The following is a 19020-nucleotide window of genomic DNA, read 5'->3' on the forward strand; positions in this document are numbered from 1 at the left end:
GGAGAATGTTTTTTGCTAAATTTCTTGGAAATGCGTACAAGTTGCTAATAAGCAAAGTACGTATAAGTTATCTATAATGCAAAATGCGTGCAAGTTGTCAATGTGTAAAATACGTGCAAGTTGTCAATTTGCAGAATGCGTGCAAGTTGTCAATTTGCAGAATACGTGTAAGTTGTCAATGTGCAAAATACGTGCAAGTTGCTATTTTTATTTAATTTTTGTAATATACTCTAAATAATTAGTAACTTCCAACCTATAAATATTTCGATTCTTTTATAATAAAATATTCAGTATATTTATTTCCTTTTTAACAAAATATTCAGTATTTATATATAATTTCAAACTACATCTAGTAAACTTCTAGGGGACATTTGCGAGTAAGCCTAACCTAGAATCATGCATCGAAACAGGTTAAAAACATTTTCCGGCTTTTTGAAATCAGTAACTTACGGGTACATCAGACTACATCAAGTAAACTGTTAGGGGACATTTGCGAGTAAGCCTAACCTAGAATCATGCATCGAAACAGGTTAAAAACATTTTCCGGCTTTTTGAAATCAGTAACTTACGGGTACATCAGACTACATCAAGTAAACTGTTAGGGGACATTTGCGAGTAAGCCTAACCTAGAATCATGCATCGAAACAGGTTAAAAACATTTTCCGGCTTTTTGAAATCAGTAACTTACGGGTACATCAGACTACATCAAGTAAACTTCTAGGGGACATTTGCGAGTAAGCCTAACCTAGAATCATGCATCGAAACAGGTTAAAAACATTTTCCGGCTTTTTGAAATCAGTAACTTACGGGTACATCAGACTACATCAAGTAAACTGTTAGGGGACATTTGCGAGTAAGCCTAACCTAGAAATCATGCATCGAAGGTTAAAAACATTTTCCGGCTTTTTGAAATCAGTAACTTACGGTACATCAGACACATCAAGTAAACTGTTAGGGGACATTTGCGAGTAAAGCCTAACCTAGAATCATGCATCGAAACAGGTTAAAAACATTTTCCGGCTTTTTGAAATCTAACTTACGGGTACATCAGACACATCAAGTAAACTGTTAGGGACATTTGCGAGTAAGCCTAACCTAGAATCATGCATCGAAACAGGTTAAAACATTTTCCGGCTTTTGAAATCAGTAACTTACGGGTACTCAGACTACATCAAGTAAACTGTTTTAGGGGACATTTGCGAGTAAGCCTAACCTTATCATGCATCGAAACAGGTTAAAAACATTTTCCCGGCTTTTTGGAAATCAGTAACTTACGGTTACATCAGACTACATCAAGTAACTGTTAGGGGACATTTGGAGTAAGCCTAACCTAGAATCTGCATCGAACAGGTTAAAAACATTTTCCGGTTTTTGAAATCATAACTTACGGGTACATCAGACTACATCAAGTAAACTTTTAGGGGACATTTGCGAGTAAGCCTAACCTGAATCATGCATCGAACGGTTAAAACATTTTCCGGCTTTTTGAAATCAGTAACTTACGGGTACATCAGACTACATCAAGTAAACTTTAGGGGACATTTGCGAGTAAGCCTAACCTAGAATCATGCATCGAAACAGGTTAAAAACATTTTTCCGGCTTTTGAAATCATAACTTACGGGTACATCACTACAATCATAAACTGTTAGGGGACAATTTGCGAGTAAGCCTAACCTAGAATCATGCATCGAAACAGGTTAAAAACAACATTTTCCGGCTTTTTGAAATCAGTAACTTACGGTACATCAGACTACATCAAGTAACGTTAGGGGACATTTGCGAGTAAGCCTAACCTAGAATCATGCATCGAAACCGGTTAAAACATTTTCCGGCTTTTTGAAATCAGTACTTACGGTACTCAGACTACATCAAGTAAACTGTTAGGGGACATTTGCCAGTAGCCTAACCTAGAATCATGCATCGAACGGTTAAAAAAAACATTTTCCGCTTTTTGAAATCAGAACTTACGGGTACATCAGACTACTCAAGTAAACTGTTAGGGACCATTTGCGAGTAACCTAACCTAGATCATGCATCGAAACAGGTAAAAACATTTTCCGGCTTTTGAAATCAGTAACTTACGGGTCATCAGACTAACATCAAGTAACTTTTAGGGAAATTTTGCAGTAAGCCTAACTAGAATCATGCATCGAAACAGTCAAACTACTTTTTGAAGAAAAATATTGTTTTTGGGTTTTTTAGGAATGACATATATTTATTCTATTATTTTTATTTACATACATGGTTTAAAAATACAACATTTTTTATTTCTTTAAGTTACATTTTTTTTAAAATAAAATTTCTTACATTTAGCTAATACATTTAAATAAATTAATATCTGAAATCTTTCTTGCTTTCCAGTCGAGGATGCTTTTCACGAGATAGTAGTGTCGCTGTCATACACCTTCGCGATTTTGCTCTAATACGCGTTTTGATACATTAGCCAGTATTGAACATGTCTCTCAGTTCCCTGAATGTGGACCGGAATTTTAGGGTCACTCCATGGACACTCATTGCTTTGTAGATATTGTACTAGATATTCATGAGGAATATTTAGCGTAAAGGCTGGTTCGGATATATTTGAATAATCATCCAATCTATCATATTAGTATAGTCGGTGCATTCGAAATTTATTTCGGGTGTTTTGTAATCTCTCAATTGCGTCAGGTCTTCCACATTATTACGGTAATATAAGATTTTTCTTATAGCTGAATCTCGTATTTCCTTTTTATTATCAAACAACATTGCTAATAAAATATTTTCCGAGTGAGCATAGTATGCGTTTTCTTTAGCAACATTGTTCACAATTTGTCTTAAATTCGAGTCTAATATTGCGTCCAGCTAATAAATTTATAAAATAATATACTACCATACACCACAGAGTTGTAATATTTAATGTTAAGTACATTGGAATATATACTTTCATTACGTAGTTTGCCAGAATTTTCAAATTTTTGGATGGCTTATTAGTAGTTACATATAACCGAAGTAACCTACTAGCCTTCGTGAGCCAACGGGAATGTGCTATTGGCCCTGGTTTCATGTTAGCTAATCCTGTCGATACTTCTCCAGAAGCAACTGCTTTAGCTATTTTTATTAAATAACTTGAGTCAGTTGTCGATTCAGCAGGACTTATATCAGCCAAATTTTCAAGTGGGATTGTTTCAAAGTCTTTTACCGGCTGGAAGTATATAGGAAAAAATAAATTATATTGAATTTGAACATAGGGTATTAAAAAATAGTAAATATGTTATAACTCACCGGTATATTTTCGCATGTTTCAATTTGTTTGCTTAATATTCCAGTTTTTGTTCGTGGTCCAGTGGTCAATGATTTTTCCAAATAGTTAAATAAATGGCGAAGTGGAAGTTCGTTAAAGTGGAGAAGACACACAAACCAATGCAGTGGCCTGTTTAACTGAATTTCAAATCGACGTAAAATACCATTTTTTACGCCTGTATTTGCTGGTTCACCATCGCAACATATGCCTATCAAAGAATCGAGAGCTTTCCTTTATCGGCGAAAAACTCGTTCAATTTGATTACTTTACTTTCCGAATCTTCATTTTCCAATTTTGTGTAACCCAACAATTGGCCATTCGGTTCCTTTAAAATAACTAAATGCGCTTCTTTAATCATTCGTGGGTGAAACTTCTTATCGATTTTTTCCATGGTAATAGAATCATTTTTTCGGCCGTCGAATGAAAATGCTATTAATTCAGAAGAATCATATCGTTTGTGTAGAGCTTGCCTATTTTTCTGCCTCTCACGATCGCTTTTATTTTTTCCATAATGACAGGATTGCCCCAATCATCCGTTATGCCCAGGTCACGCAGGATTGCCGTCACCACGCCAGAACCAACTCTATCAGAAATTGCAAATCTGTCGCACATTAAGGCATAGCTTGGAGCCTTATATCTTCGACTATATGGACCACGTTTTATATGAGAGGTATTTTGTGAACTTTCCGAACTGCTTTTAGAATCAAAATCAACATCTGGAGTATATGTCTCACCTGGAGTAATATTGCTAGTTATTGTAGATTCTGATACTTCATCTTCGATTTTTATAATATATTCTGGTATCGTAGATTCCTCTCATTATGTTGATCCATCATAAACGCTTGTAAATGTTCTGGGATCAGTCCACAGGAACACAGTAATCTTCGCAAATCACATTTGCATTTTCCAATATAAATAATTCTTTCGTGGATTCTACAAACTCCTGAAATGATGCTTGGGTAGACTTGCTTTTATTTGTATTTTTATATTTATCAATCAATCGGTTCAATTTTCTAGCGATACTTCGTTTCTCCATAATTGGAATATCAATTTTTTCCCACGTCTGAATCAATTTCGTTACCACATTTGGAGTAAATGTTTTATATGAAAACATTTTATTTTGTTTTTTGATATTTCGGCCAAATAAAAATAATACCTGATAATTCCATACTTGTCGGAATATTTACTCCAGTAATTCTTCTGCTTCCCCAAATGTAATTTGATCATGCGAGCGCATATGATTCAAATTACTGGCACTTGCGCCGGAATTTAAATAAGAATTCGCCATTGATACTTCACGTCTAACTGGAGAACTGAATGAAGATTTATGCCAATTTTTCACATTAATATATCCTTTTCGAAACTTCGAGAATTATTATAAAAAAATACTAGCGCACTCTGATGGAAATAAATAACAACAAACTAAACCCGATTTAAAAACCCCCGTACAAACTATCAATCAAAATATAACTCACAATTTGAATTATTCACATGCCTAAATTAATATATTAACTTATTAAAAACAGTATTTTATTGAAAATTTCGCTGGCTAAAGAGTTATTTGCGATATATGGTTTGGAAGTCAAAATTCATTTAAATAACACATATATTTCATATGAAAAGTGCCCATATCGCTTAATTTTACTTCTATAATGATTCGGCCCACCCTAATATATATATATATATATGGCGGAATGAACACCATATGACAGATGTCAGTTGAATGACGCCAATTGATGACAAAGTGATATAGCGGAATCAACACGCATATGGCGGAATGAACACGGCAAAATGACAGATGTCATTGGAATTACGCCAATTTGATGACAAAAATTACACAACATACTTTGGGCTACGCTGATGCGACTGTGGCATCTAGTAAGCTAGAGTGGAATATAGTTTTTTTAAAAATACGATCGAAAAATTTGATTGGGTTTTAATGATCGAACATTTTGTCGGGACAAAAATTGTAGTTCGAAAATTATATAATGATAAATCGAGTTTCTTATTAAATTGAGTTTTTAATAAACTGATATCATAAACGAGTATACATCCGATAATTGTGGTTTCACTTGTAAATAATAAATAATAATTAATGATAATAAATGGCCAACAAGCGCTATAATTGGTGACTCCGAACGTGCAGGTGATATCGGTAAACAACAGATATTCTCAACGTCTTAGTTCCCATAATTGGTGACATCGGACGGAGAAAGGAAAACGCTTGTCAAATACAAATAAATTAATAAAGGTAAATTAAACCAATTTTTATCAATATGTCGACTCGATCTACGTCCATCAATGACGAAACAGCGCTCAACAGATCTCTGATCGATCTGGATCACGAGGCGATCTTTAACACTAGCAATCCTCGTATTTCTGAGTATGAACATGACAGTTATCCCATGTAGAAATTAATATGGTCTGAATCTACAAGCAATATAAAATCTACATTGGTCAAATTTGAAACCAATATCGGCTGGTCATAAAAATTGAACATTTTTTATATTGAGGCCATATAGGTAAACCAACAATTGGTCTATATTGGTCTATATTTGGAAATTTGGAACCAATGTTGCCTACGAATTGTTGAATGTTGGTAAGGTAATATACAATTAGACAGAGAGCTGGTAAACATTTAGAATTATTAATTATTGAATTATTCTGAAACTTATAACTGATGTTGAAATATTACACAAATATTTGAAGATTTGAAGTTGAAATAATATAACGCATAAATCAATGTCATTTATTTAACAATAAAACACCTGAAATGAACATTAACATAAATTTATTAAAAATGTTTTTGTGGAAATTCCTTTATTAAATATAAACAATGATACAAATATATAACTGCATTAAAAATATGATTATTCATAAAACACAAAAGTGTCATGAATATTGATTATTTTTAATGGATATTTATTAATACATATCAAGTATTTTTTTTATAACAATAACAAAGGCAAATTAACTTTCCTATTTATAACATCGTCACTCGATAAAATATTGTACAGCATCTGAACATATTTTATTCGTTGTTAATATATTTATTATCCATTATGAAATATTTATTTCTTCCTTCTGTGTTCAAAAACATTTTCAAATGAAGCAATGAAGCCCTCAAGATTTCAAGATCATTTGAATAGAATGCATCCGGATAAGAAGGATAAAAATGTTGACTACTTTCGAAATCTGGAAAAGAAGTATATTGCTCAGCCTAGTGTGTCAAAACTTTTTTCAGTAGCTGCTAAGCAGGACGATGACAGACTTCGAGCGTCATACAATATCTCTCGGTTAATTGCCCAAACAGGTAAACCACACACTATTGGAGAATCATTAATTTTGCCAGCAGTAAAAAAAGTTATAACTACTGTGCTACATAAACCAGCAGCAGATATAATTCGCAAAATTCCTTTGAGTAATAGTTCTGTGCAAAGACGAATTGATGAAATGGCTGAAAATATTGAAGAATTATTATGCAATCATTTGAAGTCTTGTAAATTTTCACTCCAATTGGATGAGTCTACTTTACCAAATAATGAAGCGTTGTTGTTGACTTACGTGAGGTTCATTAAAGATGAAGAAGTATGCCAAGAACTTCTATTTGTTAGAAATTTAGAGACAGATACAAAAGGAGAAACCATATTCAAAACATTGGAGAAGTTTTTTGATGAGAAAGATATTCCATTGAAGAATATTATATCAGTTGCTACTGATGGTGCTCCAGTTATGAGGGGTTGTCAAAAAGGATTCATAGCCTACCTAAAAAATAAAATTCCCAATGTTCTTGCTGTGCATTGCGTGATACATCGACAGCATCTAGTTGCCAAAAACTTAAGTGAACGATTGCATCAAGCATTGCAACATGTCATCAGAGCTATTAATAAAATCCGACACAACTCTTTAAATGAGAGATTGTTCAATCAGCTGTGTACCGCTAATGATGAAGAATTCAACAGATTGTTATTTCACACAGAAGTGCGTTGGCTATCAAAAGGAAATTGTCTGACCCGTTTTTACAATCTGTTTGACTCCGTTGTAGAGTTTTTAGAAAATAAGGACACACAGTTGTGTAAAGACCTGATATCATCAAAAAATGATATAGCATATCTCACAGACCTTTATGCATTACTCAACAATATGAATCTACAACTTCAAGGCGATGGCTTTAATTTAATAAAAACAAAAAATATCATCGCTGCTTTTATAGCAAAACTGTTATTACATAAGAAAAATATTGGCAGACGGGAGTTTCATAATTTTCCAAATTTATCGGTATCGTGCAACGAAGACTTGCTCGTGTACTGCCAACATTTGGAAAATCTTCATGGAAATTTTATTGAAAGATTTCAAGATATTTTGAATTTGGAAATACCAGGCTGGGTATTAGACCCTTTTTCAAATGCATATGTAGAAGCATCAGCCCAGCTAGAAGAAGACCTTATAGAATTAACAACGAATGAGGAATTAAAAATCAAATTTAAAGATGGTTATCAACAATTTTGGCTACAGAAGTCAATTCAGCACTTATATCCTGGCTTGTGGTTGGTTGTTCAAAAATTTTTACTAGCATTTCCATCGTCATATTTGTGTGAACGTGGATTTAGCACTGTGACAATGCTACTTACTAAAAACAGAAATCAGTTGCAAATTACCAAACGCGGTGACTTACGACTGTTTTTGAGTGAAATGGAACCTGATATTGACAAACTTGTAAAAAACCATCAAATTCATCCTTCTCATTAGAGTTTAAAAATAAAATTTTATATACTGTATCAATTTGATTATAATATATAAAATATATGATTAATGTCATAAAGTTGCGTTTTATTTGCTTTCACTGGTAAAAATGTCTAATTTAGAATGTAAGGTTGCATCAACTAATATATCACACTATAACTATATTAATAAAAGTAATAAAAGAAACAGTTTTCATATATTGTATAAAAAATTTGGTAGGGGGGCGATACAAAAATTTTGATCTTCAAAGGGGGCGATGGAAGAAATAAGTTTGAGAAACTTGGTCTAGAATCTTGCTATGCAAATGTACAGATTTATTGACATTCCACATTGCATTTATTATTATCAAACATTATGATTATTCTGTCAAAATTTATATCTTTCCTTTCTATAACTTATTTAGTTACAAACTTTTGATAAAAACCTTTTCGCTAACATTTTATTACCAAGCAAACCAGTTTCTCTTCTTTCTGCGCTTATAACAATATTACTTGAAAATAAATAAGAATAAGTTTTAAATGCAGAGAGAAATAATTATATTATAGCAACTATTGAAGCTTACCTTTTATAAATATGAAAGTGTAGAATTTTTTCTCTCTACTATATTATTATTTCCTGAAAATAAGTAAGTATAAGTTTTAAATGAATAGACAGAATAATATTGAGGAATATTATATGCCTTTACCTGATAGTTGCAGCGCGTAAAATTCTCCTTGCCAGAAATTAGGTTATGTTATGTTTGATGTCTATAAAATATTTCACATAATATATACGGCAGATTTCTCAATGCTGTTAAACTCCTGATCAAATTAGAAAATCTTAGTGTAAAAAGGTTATTGAAGACATGCAAATCTTTTTGAAAATAATCTCGAAAATTCCAGCTTCAGACATATAATTAAACATGAGACACGGCACAACACAACACAACACAGTTGTTTATTTACAATTTATAACTCAAACACAATCTACACACATACGCACATTATCACTATTCTTTTAATAAAAACATAATTTGACTATTTACAATCGAACAAATAATACATTTCGTCAAGCGACGCTCATGATGCCTATTGAAGAACCACTTTGTTGTATTAATGCGCTTAAGCCATGGAATATTCTGGAAACGATACAAATCGTATTCATCCGCGCCAAAAAATAGAAAACTCATAACTTTATTAAATTCAAGATATTTAATAAATTCGTAAAGAAATCACAACATATATTATTATATATTATTAAATTCGTCTTAGAAAGTTTTTCTTTCATACAACTAAACTTCGTATTGTAAACCGTCTGGAAAATAAGCTAGTCAGACTCCTGTAATTTAAGAAAAAAATCCAAATTCATATTGTCATAAATAAACCATATAAAGTATTATACATTGTTAGAATCGTCTCAAAATTTTTAATAATTCTTTCATATATCACAATTCCGTATTTCAAACGGTTTGGCCTATGGGCGAGTTGCAGTGCTAAAATTCAAGAAAAATTGAAAAATCTGAAAATAATTATATGAACACACATATTGAATTATATATCATTTTATTCGTAATTTTATTCCGCATCTTTCGTCCGAATAAACTTTTTACGTATCTTTTACATTTTAGCTTGTAGTATTGAATATTTGTGAATAATCACATGGTTAAATATTTAAAGCCTTATGTGGCGCGTATATTAAGCTCATTCTATACGAGTCCTTGGCCAAGCGATAGCGTTACTGCCTCTTAGCCTCGTAGTCTCAGGTTCGATCCCAGACAAGACTTTTGTTTTTTATTTTAAATATAATAACAATAATTAGGATTTTTTTTAAATTTGGGCTAATTTGATTCAGAATGACAAAATTCGACAAAACATATTATTAGCAATGTGGATTTTCCCAAGAAAACAAACCTCTACTGTGGGAAACAATATTTATTATTAACATGAGAACAATATTTAATAGTCAATTATAAAAAAATGTTTTAATATTTATTTTTTATTTTGAGGACAATATTTATTAGCTTATGATAAAAAATTTTGTACCCGATGATAAAATTTTTTGCATAAATATTTATTTTTCAATTTGACGATAATATTTTGTACCTGTTGATAAAAAATGTTGCATCAATATTTTTATTTCAATTTGTGGACAATATTTGTCAGCTGATGATAAAAAAATATTGCATCAATATTTATATTTCACTTTGAGAACAATATTTTTTAGCCTATGATAAAAATGTTGCATCAATATTCATATTTCACTTTGGAAACAATATTTTTTAGCCGATGATAAAAAAATATTGCATCAATATTTATATTTTAGTTTGAGGACAATATTTATCAGCCCACGATAAAAAATATTGCATCAATATTTCTATTTTATTTTGAGGACAATATTTATCAGCCGATGATAAAAAATATTGCATCAATATTTCTATTTTAGTTTGAGGACAATATTTATCAGTCGATGATAAAAAAATATTGCATCAATATTTATTTTTCTATTTGAGGACAATATTTATTAGCCGATGATAAAAAATATTGCATCAATATTTCTATTTTAGTTTGAGACCAATATTGGACAAGGCCATTTATAGAGATTATTGCCTCAATATCGGCTGACGTTGGCCTGATCGATTAGTTGACATCATCACAGAACCGACGTTCGCCGATATTTTTGCAATATAGGTAATCACGGCCACAGAAAACCGATATTGGTAATATATTGTACCGATATTAATTTCTACATGGGATGCTGACCAATTCAACATAGCAGCATTTAATAATCACCGTCTCACTTCATTCAATGGAGACTCTCCAGATCTATGGTTTTTAGTTATTGAATACGAGTTTCAGTCTGCTAGGATCAGGAGTGACGATACTAAGTACACAGCAGTACTAAAAGCCCTAGACTTCGAGACACTGCGCCTCATCCAGGATGTCCTCCGTAATCCACCAATGACAGGCAAATACGACACTATGTGTTGTCATACTGATCGTTAATAAAATGTTATTGGTATTTTCTTATTTATAATTGAAAAGAAAGGTTTTAAGAATTATACATTTTGGCAAATTCGACTAGGGAGAAACAAAAGCCATGTCCGATCTGACACTTGAATTTATTTTTGTTTTTCTCCGTGCTGTCACTATATGGGCCTATCTGTCCAGTAGACATGTGATGCGTGTTGACGAGCGGCGATGCGTGTTGACAACCCGCTATATCACTCCGCCCTAATGAAACAGATTGTTTCGTATCTCTGACTGCCATTCTTGAACTTCCTTGTAAATTTCTTTTGGTTGAGATTGTGTGATTAATTTTATTTGTTTGTGGCCGTTTTGACTGCCGTGTTAGCTTGGTCAGTTGGTTGATTGCTTATGTGGCCCTTCGCTGGTGAGTTAGCGGTTGAGTAGATGTGGCCCTTCGCTGATGAGCTAGCGGCTGAGTATATTTGACACTTCGCTGGTGAGTTAGCGGTTGAGTGTATGTGGCCCTTCGCTGGTGAGTTAGCGGTTGATTGTATGTGGCCCTTCGCTGGTGAGTTAGCGATTGATTGTATGTGGCCCTTCGCTGGTGAGTTAGCGGTTGATTGTATGTGGCCCTTCGCTGGTGAGTTAGCGGTTGATTGTATATGGCGGTTGCCAAATTGTTTGCTCCCTGTCTGCTGCCATGGTGCTTATTATCGACTTACTTACCATGATAATAAGTGATTTATTGAGCACGTGTTGTTGTTGATCTTGAAGTGCGTGGTCGGAGTCTCAGTTGTATGCTTAGAATGCTCTTCGAATTATGGCAGTTGTGAGCCATTTATAATAATTATTTATATTTTTAAAAATTCTTTTCTTAATAATTCTTGAGACTTCAATTTATTTTTTTTTTTTTGCTACTTCAAAATATGTCTTGATCTTCTTACCTTCTTTTATGTGTGTTACTTGTTATCACGTCGGACTAGATCACGTCGGGGTCACCAAAATATGGAAGTGTTCTGGTGCTCCGTAATTAATACCATATTGTTCCAAATTGTAGTCATAATAAATTTCATAAAATATTATTTATATTTGGTTTATTTTATATATGATTAATATCGACGACACTATGTGTTGTCATACTGATCGTTAATAAAATGTTATTGGTATTTTCTTATTTATAATTGAAAAGAAAGGTTTTAAGAATTATACATTTTGGCAAATTCGACTAGGGAGAAACAAAAGCCATGTCCGATCTGACACTTGAATTTATTTTTGTTTTTCTCTGTGCTGTCACTATATGGGCCTATCTGTCCAGTAGACATGTGATGCGTGTTGACGAGCGGCGATGCGTGTTGACAACCCGCTATATATATATATATATATATATATATATATATATATATATATATATATTATATTATATATATATTATATATATACTAGCTGACCCGACAGACGTTGTTCTATACCGACGTCTACAATTTTTCAACATTTTATACTAATATTTACTGCTTAGTTAAAAATAATAATTACTGTTTTTTGAATTACTATTTACACCAATATATGAGTGATGTTGAATGTAGAACTGTTTCAAATAAAATGATTGTTCTCAATTCCCACAGTTAACACTTTAATTATTCATTTACCAAATATTAAAAAATGTTCAATAAAATTGTATATTAAAAATTATACACTGCGGTTTATAGAACAAATTTATTTCCAATAGCACAATTTATTTTATTGCATTTAAGGGTTGTATAGTATTTTTAGTCATACCTGTAGATGTGAATGTATAAATGAATGATTTTTTGTTTATTCACGACTAAAACATTGATTTTCCAAATTTATCACACTAAAAATGATCGTCTGCCTCTGTGATTTATGGTCATAGCATAAAATGTTGAAAATTGAAATCTTTTAAAAAGTACAACAAATTCAGAAAGAATTAATATATAGCATTCGCGGCAAAGGTGCAATATCACCTTTTATTTTTCTACCCAAAATAATTGCTTCAATAATGTTGCCTACAATTTTTATATTTTCATACCATATTTAAACTGGCTTTTAGTAATTTTAGTATCTAAATTACATTTTTTTCTCCAATAAATCAATATACATTATTGCTTAAGTTTATATTTGAAGTGAATTAATTTTTCAAATCCTGTTCACATGTGCTCTATTCAACTTACGATCAACAAAATTATTGCTCTGTGAATTTTTTTACTGTGCTCCAATTTACTTGATATTTTAGAAATAGGCTAATCTTTATCTTAAGTTTAATGTTTTTAACAATTTGCACTCCGTCACCATCCACAGCATTAATTGGATTATTACTCTTTTAATTCTTATTTTATCAGAACTTGTAATACACTATTTTAAAGGTGATTAAATGAGCTACAACTTTCACTACTATTAATTTTACCGTAACTTCTCTTATTGTGAAACGGCGAAGGGTTAAATGGCTCGAAAGACCTGTGGTTGGACAGCCGTCCACTCCTTAATTAATCATACATCTATCAATATTTGTGTAACGGAAAAATAATAAGCAACAATAATTAGTCAGAAAAATACCTCGATTTTTCATATATATATATATATACTTTTATACGTATTCTTTCAGAGGTATTATGATGAGAAATTGGTTGTTTTTTTATTAAATGTTTTTTTCCATGAAATAATGAGTTTTTTGAGAATCATTCGTACTAAAGTTGTGGTATTTTCTAGAATCCATCAAGATCTCTTAAACCAAGTTAATTCTAGATGGAATACGATTATTTTTAATTTTGGTGGTTATAGCACTCAAACTATTTGATTTAAATGAAAAAAAAACATTGTATGCGTCCTTTATCTGCATGATAGCTCACTCATTTTACACGCAGAAGTACTCATTTTAAAGCTTATTTTGAGCACTATAAAAACCCATTTTCATATCTAGCCTAATAATGTTTCTAAAACACTATAAAATAGCGATTTATTAAGATTTTAATGGATATAATTCTGTTCATTACATGATTTTTGTTAAAGTGTATATTTTTGAAGATATTAGCAAAAAATAATGAAAAACGCAAAAAAGAAACAAATATTCAGTAGCCAGTAACTTGAAAAGTATTTGCTTTTTTGAAAAACATTATTAAACATTTTTCTCTTATAATTAGTTCTTTTATCGATATCCAACGTTATTTTGAAAAAAAGTAAAATTCCACTACTGAAAAGAAATGTCATCCACCCGAGAAGTGGTAAAGGAGTCTAAATTGTTTTCACTTCTGAAGAGTAAGATGAACCTAGTTCTAAAATTCCAAACGAATTGGAAAACAGTAAAAAAAGTTCAGACCGAAAGCACTCCATTGAGTAAATATTCCGTACCCAATGACAAACATATGAATTTTTAACACAATGAAACTTCTAAATAATTTTTTTTTGTATTGTGACTTAGTATAGTAAGGCAAAACGACTGCAAATTGAATATTTTTCAGCGCAATCACTTATGGCTCGTCTCCTTTGCACGAATTCGTACGGCAAATCTGTTCGCAAAGTGCGCAAACAAAATTATTGCAAGCAAAAGCAAACCACGCGTTGGTTGAGAAACGATTCTCCGTGCGCGTCAGACGCTTGCGCAGACTGCATCACTTGTCAGATACATGTTATATTATTTGCATCTTATATTAATTTAATTTTTGGCACATCTCAGCTGCTTTTCGGCATTAATAATGTAGACATTATATTTTCCTTATTCATAATCATGAATTTATTATATTTTAATATTGCCTTAGCCTATATGTGAATAGAAATGTTTGGCAAATGACAGTCTTTAATTGTTTTTAATGTCAAACTAAGCTTCAAATATTTTCAAGGGCAAACAATGATAAGCGTTTTTTGTAATTTTTTTCATTTATTTCTACAATCTAACTATACTTCTATGAATCAAAACATTCTAGAAAATTTCCCGAACAAACTTCAGGAAGATTCATGAAAATCCAAATTATAGTTTAGGAGGGATTATTGAAACTTACATTGTTACAGAAGAATTTTATATATAAGACTAGCAAACCCGACGAACTCCGTTTCGCCATCAGATGGTTTCGTGAGAAAGATAAAGAAATTTTTTGTTTGTTTTATATTTGAAAAGGAAAAATTTAATTTTATTATACAACTGTAATGAATTTATTTCGATTACAAAAATGAAGTGTTTTTTAGTTGAACTTCTCTAAGTAAATGAAAGTGAATCCGCAAATTATCCGTTTCATTGAAGTGCTCTTTGGTAAACCACATTTTTTATTTTTTGGTCTGACGTTAACACAAACAAAGCGGATGGTTTTCCAACTCGTGAACAGGCAACGTATAACTGCTCATGTGAAAAACAATGATTTTCTAAATAATCTATTTGAAATTTATCCCGCAAACACTAAGCGATTGGCCTTAGAAGCCCATTGAAGTCAAACGGAAGACCAGTCGGAATCATTGGTATGTCACCAAATCGCCAGCAATTTTTGATTGAATGGCGAAATTCAGGGCGTGTACATCATTAATCTTTGCGGCAAGAATTGCTCGTTGACTCAACCAAGCATAATTCTGATAATTCTCACTAATGTCATTACTCGAATTTTTAATTACGGTGCGTGAAGTTCCAGCAGCTTGCATTAAGGCACGATGCCATGCACAACTAATTTGCTTAGCTATAAACCTTGCGGAGCCCGAGGTCTTTCTAACAAATGCAAAACTGTCGAAATCGGTTCGAGCGTTCTAGAGTTATTTCGTCAGGAAGGAAAACCCGACTTATTTTTATATATATAGAAGATATATATATATATATATATATATATATATATATATATATATATTTCTCTCATCGTGCGCGGGAGTACTGGCGCTGCTTTGTTCAAGTTTTCAATGTGTTCCACAAATTTGATTTGAACAATATTTGCATAGTTTTTATATGGAAATAAATTATATGTCTTCTTCCGTATTATTGCTGTTATTAATACAAAATTATAATGTTTCAGGAATTAGCTAACATTTACAATTGAAGAAACAAACACACAATGTCACGTCACAATTAAAGAAATGTCATGATATAATTATGACAATGAAGAGAAGTGCCAGACGAATTATGAAAGATCATGAAATTGCCGGAGCTGAGCCAAAAGAAGCTTGCAGTACAAACAGCATGAAAGAAGTTGAAAATGTTGTCAATTCAATAACTACGACATTGATCAAATGCCAGATGAGAAATCAGCCAAAACAGCCTAAAGGAAGAAGATACAGCCTCGATGAAAAAGCACTGTGTTACAAATATTGGGGGTCGTTTTCATCTTTACCTTCAAAAAGCACTGTTTTTAAGTCCTTTGCTAATATTCCGATCTCAATAAAACTTTCATGGAGACTGTGCGTACTTCTGTTTTGAATATGGATCCATCTAGTAGAAAGTGTGTTCTGATGTTTGAAGAGATAAGCATTTCTGCAGGCATTGATTATGACGAGAGTAAGGATAACATAACAGTCTTCGAGGAGGTTTCAGAGAGAAGACCGAAGTCTGACCATGCTTTAGTGTCCATGATTAAAGGCATTTGTGATACTTTAAAACATCAGTGGCGTTCTACTTTGCTAAAATAGTGTCAGCAGCGCTGAACTTAAAGTTTGTATAAGAGACGTTATATAAAGCCTGCAGGAAATTGGTCTCAATGTTGTAGCCACTGTGTCTGATCAGCATGATACAAATGTTGCCGCAATCAACTTGTTGCTTAACGAGACAAGAGCACAGTTTCTCAAAGAAGACAGAATTTGCAAACTTCAAGGCTTTGTTGTTGGTGATCAGGAACTGATACCACTTTATGATCCGCCACATATGTTGAAATGTTTAAGAAACAGCTTTTCATCGTATGATGTCACTTTCATTGAACGTAATCAACAAAAAAGGGCATCCAGGAGCCATATAATTAATATATTCGAAATTAATTCAGAGTTGCCCAATTTCCGCATGTGTTAGAAGTTACGAGCACATAACGTGTATCCTGACAAAATGAGGAAGATGAGAGTGAAGGATGCTGCAGCGGTGTTCTCGTATAGCGTTTCTTCAATGATGAACAGATATGCTACTAAGCCGTGTAAGTAAATGAAAATAATATAAAATGTATTTAATCGCATTCATACCTAACCTATTTTAATCGTATTCTAGATGATAATATACCTCAAGAAGGTACTGGGACTGCCGATTTCTTGAAATTCATAGATGAGCTGTTTGACAGTGTGAATGGAACAGACCTCCAGTTCTGTCAGTGACTATAAACCTCTACGAAGCGATTTGCGGGTTGACCATAATCAAATATTTTACATTTTCAAGTATTTGTAACATATGTGTAATATTAATATTTGGATTTTGAAACATTTTACTTATTTTATTTTTAAACAGAACACTGTTTTTCATGTTGAATCTTTTAAATTTAATTTTAATTTTTTTTTCATTATTTACAATATCCAAATTTATCGTAAACTTCTCCTTATTGATATCGTAAGGGCCGAATTGTATTCATATTTACTTTCCCATCAGAATATCAGATTGTTGTATTAAAGTTAAATTTTTAACGTATTTTATTAAAAGATGCAAAGAAATTACATACTTCCTTAACTATATTGAAAACAAAACACAATTATATTTGTATCTGTATTAATTCTGCTTAGTTGATAATTAAAATTAGTATGGACACCACGTGTCAATCTGTCTCCAAGAGACATTCAGTAATTAGATTATAGGTGGTAAAAATGGATGCTTGAAAGGTTACCCAGTAATAAACCTTTTAGTTATGATATGTCACAATTATGGCAAAATATTTATCAATATAGTAGGGAATGCAATACCGGTATACCGAATTACCGGTAAACCGCCCGATTTTTCGGCGGTATTTTTACCGGTATTTATTCAAAAAATACCGGTATTTTCGGTATTTTAACAAAAGCGCTATTTGATACATAATACCATAAAGTTTAAATTTCTCGGAACAAAATTAGCTTTAAATTGCATAATCGAATAAACAGCTATACCTTCAAGCATTTCTATAAGATAAACAAATGTCGATTATTATTTCAACTCGTCATTAAACTGAATGTTTATTGCTTTCCAAAGGGCTTCATATCGTGTTACAATAAATAGAATTTGTCTGATAGAATAAGATGTTTGTTTCATGTTTTGTAAAAATGTAACGGGTTTTTAACTGATATTTGCGCCAAAATATTTTATATCATTCAGATTACCCTTGCGTAATCTTTATTTTTTTTAACTTTATACATAATAATTATGATATGATATATACATAATTACTAAATATGTTTGCTTCTTATTACAATTATCAAATATTTTTTTTCGAAAAGGTTTCGAAGTTTGAAAATACTATAGAAGCATCACATTGTTTTAAATAACAATACTCAACAATTATAGTAACTTATTTATCTCGACAAAGAATCCAATCTTAAATTAGTGTCGAAAAATTATTTTTCTAAAATATTGGAGATTATACTAATTTAACACATCGGATACAGACAATACAATTTATTATGATAATGTAATATGATCCTTTATGAGTTTTTGGTTTTTCTTACTCATAAGTTTGTTTTTGGTGAAAAGTACTCAATATATTCGATAGTGATAATGAATTAATTAAATTGCATATGCTTTTGTTAAATTATTATTTAAAAAAATGAACTTATTGTTTTATTTTATTGTTTAGTTGAATATAGTTGTAGTTGTATATACATTTTTTTATATTTGTACTAGCAACTTTCAATTTTTTTTACGTTTGTTTAAGATAATAAAAATACCGGTAATTGACCGGTATTCCGGTTTTAAAATAAAAAATTACCGAAATACCGGTATTGAAGTTTTTCATCGGTTTGCAGTTCCTAATATAGATACTAAAACCTATTTTAAGTTTAAACATTAATAAATAATATATGACTATTATATATATATGACTATTATATAATACATATAGATATAAATAATTCCTATATAAACTAACTTTACTTATTCTGTTAATTCGAGTAATGATTGTCTTTTTAAT

At 31.6% G+C, this 19020-nt stretch overlaps 1 protein-coding gene across 1 annotated transcript; it reads left to right on the forward strand.

Annotated features, from left to right (window-relative positions):
- Positions 1-6368: 6368 nt before the first annotated feature.
- Positions 6369-8123, forward strand: LOC113380841 (protein ZBED8-like; the record flags this gene model as incomplete). Its single annotated transcript, XM_026619913.1, has 1 exon — positions 6369-8123. A coding segment is annotated over one exon (1662 nt), but the record flags the coding sequence as incomplete, so codon positions are not given.
- Positions 8124-19020: the final 10897 nt, after the last annotated feature.

The sequence above is a fragment of the Ctenocephalides felis genome, unplaced genomic scaffold (assembly GCF_003426905.1).
Source record: "Ctenocephalides felis isolate EL2017-DRISC unplaced genomic scaffold, ASM342690v1 CF-g0.4_SCAFFOLD_02408, whole genome shotgun sequence".
In the NCBI taxonomy this organism is placed as follows: domain Eukaryota; kingdom Metazoa; phylum Arthropoda; class Insecta; order Siphonaptera; family Pulicidae; genus Ctenocephalides; species Ctenocephalides felis.